We start from the raw sequence: 4,513 nt of genomic DNA on the forward strand, positions 1-4,513 counted from the left end.
TCAAAAAGTATATACTCTATAAGAGGCACTTACTTCCAAAATGTCAGAAAACAAGCTTTCGATGTGGACCTTAGCGGAGAACCATTGTATTTCATCGGTAATTCTAGTTCGCACTGCTCTATTGTCTCTTATATTATATAGAATTGCCTGCCTTTCTTGGTTGTTAGCCAATATCAGTGTATTGGCATGATCAGAAAGGTGCAATGGCAACCATTGAGAATATTGCAAGTCAACAACGTCATGATGCACACTCTGAAGATCCTGGTAACTGATTCTAAGAAGTTGAGCCCAAGACTCTTCAACTCCAAATTCTTCCATCTTCCATATAACAAAATGAGTTCTCTTATCATCATGAGAAAAGCAAAGACAGTCCATCAACCATATAACAGGCACTTTCTGTCCCAACCATACTGCAGAGTCGGTAGGTTCTATAATCTTAACATACCCATCTGACAGTCCAATTGCAAACTGATATGAATTTTCTGGATGTGCTGCTACAACAAGAGGGTACACATTTTGGCTGCACAAAATAAACAAACATTTAACTATTATTATTTTTCTGAAAATATCATGTAAGAAAATTTATGTCAACTTCTATTAGCATATTTCATCCCAAAATTCTAAGCATTTTTTTTGTAAAAAAATTGTATCGGACCAAAAAAAAACCTGAGACCTTGAGAGGAACATGCTCGGTTCTGAGCCTGGCGGTTCCAAGCATTTGACTCAATATAAAGAAACTAAATAAGTTTAAGCACATGTAATTGTTGACAAACCTGTCTGATGGGTTCTGGTATAGGTATGCAGACGAACCGATACGAGATCTTAGTTGGAGGCTATCTGCATCAAATATTCCAATGTTTCCATCTATAAAAGTAGCATAAACTAGTTGTCCATTGCAGGAGTATGCTGCAGAGGTTATGGCACTAGACAACCCGTCTCGCGGAAGCCACTGTTACATACAAACATCAATGTGTCACTAATTCGCGGAAGTGGTTGGTGCGAAAGGTGCGCGAGTGTCGTAAATATGTTCTTACCTGACAAATTAGTTCCATTTCTGAAGCATCATATATTGCTATCTGTGTCTCATGGCACACCAGCAACTTCACTTCATCAACGTGAAACTGAACTTTAGTCTCACCAGCAACTGCATTTCTACCACCTGGTATTTGGATTGACACTGATTTCTTGTTAACCCATGTGCTCATGCACCATGACGAAAGCTACAAATGCATCAAACGTATATTCCGTTTTACGATCAAACTTCGCAGTTTTCATAACAGTATAATCGAAATCCACTATGCTATAGCGCTGCTATTTGACAACACTGACTAATATATTTACATAAGTCGCGTTTAAACATACCTCTCCATCAGCGCTCGAAGAAACCATTGTATCCAGTCGACGCGAAAAAACTATACCAGTAATGTACATTTGATGACCCTTCAATATAGATATAAGCTGAAAAGCGAAGAGGTTCAAATCATTATATATATGATTATTGAAAATGTGTAACTATAAACTTTGGATCTCCTTAATTTATAAATTTATTACCTCATGGTACCGAATATTGAATATATGAATCTCCGAATCTTCCCTTTCGATTAGGACAGTGTTATTGTCCTCAGGATTAAACGCGAGAAATGTTGCAGCTGGTGGAGGTTGCATAAAACTAGTCATAACCTGAAAAATTCAACAATATTTCGTCACGAAACTCATAAACAATGAGATGAAACCGAATAAGTTATTCGTGAATAACGAAAGCTCACTCTAAACGATATTAAGTTGAACAACGAAATGAGTCCGCCACATGCAGAAACGCCATAGGCATCATTCCTTGAGATGTCTATACATGGAATCGCCAAATCAGAGTCGTTTGGGACATCATGAGTTAGAAGAAAGCCACTAGACGGCCGATACTCTTTAGGAACAAATCTCGCAGTCGCCTTTAAAACAAACACAAGAAAACTCAGTAATGTTCTAAACATAACATAACACAACACATTGATATACAAATGACAGAAACTTTGGTACAAAAGAAAAATGCATGTCTGCATTTTCTGTATACACACCATTCCCATAGGATTCAATGCATTAGGGATCCATTTCCACAGCTTCTGAATCCCTTTCGAACCAAGCGCTAGAAGAGCGTCTCCGTTATTTGAATAACGAAGACGAACAACCTTGGTAAAAGATAAAGCTTCATCATCAAGAAATTATTGGCACAAAAACTGAAATATATTAATCAAGCATCTCTTGCAATAAAGGAAAGGTTGCATTGAATACCTTGTTATCCGGACCCATATTCTCCGGTATAGTAACGATTCGATACTGAACAGGATGAAAGATTAATCCGTTCTACAATAGATAAATAACAAAATGGATATCTTGTGTGTTAGATTCATGCTAGTATATATATTCTTGCTAGTGAAGATGGTAAGTTATAGACAGATACAAACATTTGCGTCGAATCGTTGTATATATGCTTCAATGTCCCTTAAGTATTTGAGACTATCCGCGTTAGCGAGGATTTTAAAACCACCATCGTCTGTCGTAACAGCAAGCAGATTTCCCTCCCGATTGAATTTCAAGCGAGGTAGACTCTGACACAAGGCATCAACCACGTCAACGATTTTTCACAATCTATTGCATTCGATTATTGAACATCATCGATGTTTAATGGTAAATTGCAATATCGCATTAGGCCTCAACCAGCAGGAAAACTTTGAATAGCCCTCCAATTATTATCACCCACACTTAAAACTCGCACATTAGTTCTATTTGCAGCTTCATCCAAAATTGACAACACAATCTTATAAGTCTCCGATAAATTATCATAACCAAACGCAAACTTAAAATGAGTATACAGGCCCAACATATGATCCCACATGTACCCTAATTTTTGGGACATTTTACCTGTGGCGGGGTTCCAGAAACGGAACCAGATCTGTCTGTAGTCAGAGAGACAAGAATAACCAAGTAAACAAAGCCATCCATTGCAAGAACCAATAACAAAGCGGCACTCCTTGTCCCTTAATCGATAATAAGGGTTATTTGGAAGGGTGATCAATGGGTTCTCGACCAACCGACTTACAGAGAAGGGTACAACATTGTTATCCCCATCAAGGTGGGATTTACTCAAAAATAGAGTCAGGTGAGGGTTTCGCGCAGAACGCTTAAAGTGAAGTTTCACAAATTTAGGATCAGAAACAATAAAATTCCAAAACTTGGATACGCATCGCATTTGCATAAGAGTCTTTGCATCGGCAAAGGAAAGAACTTCAGTAATAAGTTCATCAGGGAGGCTTACCGGCGAATCTTCGTCCGGCTGGGCACGCGATTTAGCTGGAGGATCACTCATTGGAGTTGTACTTTCATGAAATCAGTCTCAATTGAATATAATTGAGACCCTAAAATAAGGTTAAAAAAAATCAGTACCTATTGAATACAACTGAAACCCTAAACGATTGAATTCAAATCTGTAATTAACGAGAAATACGAGGATCTATGAAATTAAAATTGCAGAAAAAATTTATTTACCGTTCTTGAAGGAGGCGCTCCGATACAGGCGGATGAAGGCTAGGTGGCGAAGCAGTGGTGGTGGTTATGGTGGTGGCGGCGGCGAAGCGGCCGTGATAGTGGTGGTGGCTGCGTAGGGAGGAAACGAAAAACGAAGTCAACACCCAAATGTCGAGACACGTACGATTCTTCAAACACGTTCAATGATTGAAACCGAAAAATGGAAGTGTATTCGTGTTCGCTGTTATGGTTTTCGCTGATAGGGTTTCAACGTTCGCAGGAGGGAAAACAAAAGAACAGAGCTTTTGTGGAAAGCGCTTTCTAAGGTATGCCTTAGACAGCGCTTTCCAAAAGCGCTTTCTAAACCCCCCCTTAGACAGCGCTTTTGGTTTTAATTTTTTTTTTAATTTAAAGACTTTAGACAGCGCTTTATCAAAAGCGCTGACTAAGGTCTATATTTAAAAGCGCTTTGTAAAAGCGCTGTCTAAGGGGGGGTCTTAGACAGCGCTTTTAGAAAGCGCTGTCTAAGACCCCCCCTTAGACAGCGCTTTCATTATTTTTTTGGAACATTTTCCGTGTTTTATTTTAATTTTAACCTTAGACAGCGCTTTCTTTTAAAAGCGTTGTCTAAGATGCGCTGTTAAAAGTCATTTTTGGCGTAGTGAAAAACCCTAAAAGACATTTGTGTGGACTGTTGGATTGGATATGAGACATTGGACTTAGAATTAGGAAACACTCCCTATGAAAAAGGACTTGGCCAGTGGCAACTTTCATGAAACCAAGTTCCTGTGAATTGAAACTTCATCTGAAGTAAGTATTGAACATCCATTTGGGTTCATCTGATACATGGGAGATTATGAAGAAGATCATGGAGTTGTTGAGCTTGGATGTGGCTATCTTTATTTGATGCCTTTCTCTTCACCTTGCTATTTGTGTATGGATATTGCTTGATTCTAAAGTCAAAGGGAAATTTGGGTTTCTATATGATATTCTTGTC

The 4,513-nt window shown here is 38.6% G+C and overlaps 2 protein-coding genes across 2 annotated transcripts; both read right to left on the reverse strand.

Moving 5' to 3' along the window:
* Window positions 1-2,698, reverse strand: LOC127103234 (topless-related protein 2). The gene is made up of 10 exons (XM_051040503.1): window positions 2,663-2,698; window positions 2,457-2,600; window positions 2,284-2,355; window positions 2,070-2,180; window positions 1,767-1,943; window positions 1,552-1,680; window positions 1,363-1,458; window positions 1,035-1,220; window positions 774-949; window positions 1-520 (listed from the first exon to the last, which is right to left on the reverse strand). Exons 1-10 carry the CDS (start codon window positions 2,696-2,698, stop codon window positions 1-3), a joined length of 1,647 nt encoding a protein of 548 aa, XP_050896460.1.
* Window positions 2,699-2,704: 6 nt separating this feature from the next.
* On the reverse strand, window positions 2,705-3,662 carry LOC127103242 (F-box protein At1g52495). Its single transcript, XM_051040510.1, has 2 exons — window positions 3,538-3,662; window positions 2,705-3,407 (listed from the first exon to the last, which is right to left on the reverse strand). The coding sequence occupies exon 2, from the start codon at window positions 3,356-3,358 to the stop codon at window positions 2,705-2,707; it is 654 nt and encodes a 217-aa protein (XP_050896467.1). The 5' UTR covers window positions 3,359-3,407; window positions 3,538-3,662.
* Window positions 3,663-4,513: the final 851 nt, after the last annotated feature.

Source organism: Lathyrus oleraceus, chromosome 1, assembly GCF_024323335.1.
Source record: "Lathyrus oleraceus cultivar Zhongwan6 chromosome 1, CAAS_Psat_ZW6_1.0, whole genome shotgun sequence".
Lineage (NCBI taxonomy): Eukaryota > Viridiplantae > Streptophyta > Magnoliopsida > Fabales > Fabaceae > Lathyrus > Lathyrus oleraceus.

What these genes read in the sequence shown, in the direction of transcription:
- LOC127103234 (XM_051040503.1), bottom strand. Translation starts at nt 2,698, where the DNA reads ATGCGATATTGCAATTTACCATTAAACATCGATGAT. An exon ending in TCAACTTAATATCGTTTAGA is followed by an intron (nt 1,681 to 1,766) that starts GTGAGCTTTCGT and finishes TGAATTTTTCAG; the next exon opens with GTTATGACTAGTTTTATGCA. An exon ending in AAATGGAACTAATTTGTCAG is followed by an intron (nt 950 to 1,034) that starts GTAAGAACATAT and finishes TGTATGTAACAG; the next exon opens with TGGCTTCCGCGAGACGGGTT.
- LOC127103242 (XM_051040510.1), bottom strand. Translation starts at nt 3,358, where the DNA reads ATGAGTGATCCTCCAGCTAAATCGCGTGCCCAGCCGGACGAAGATTCG.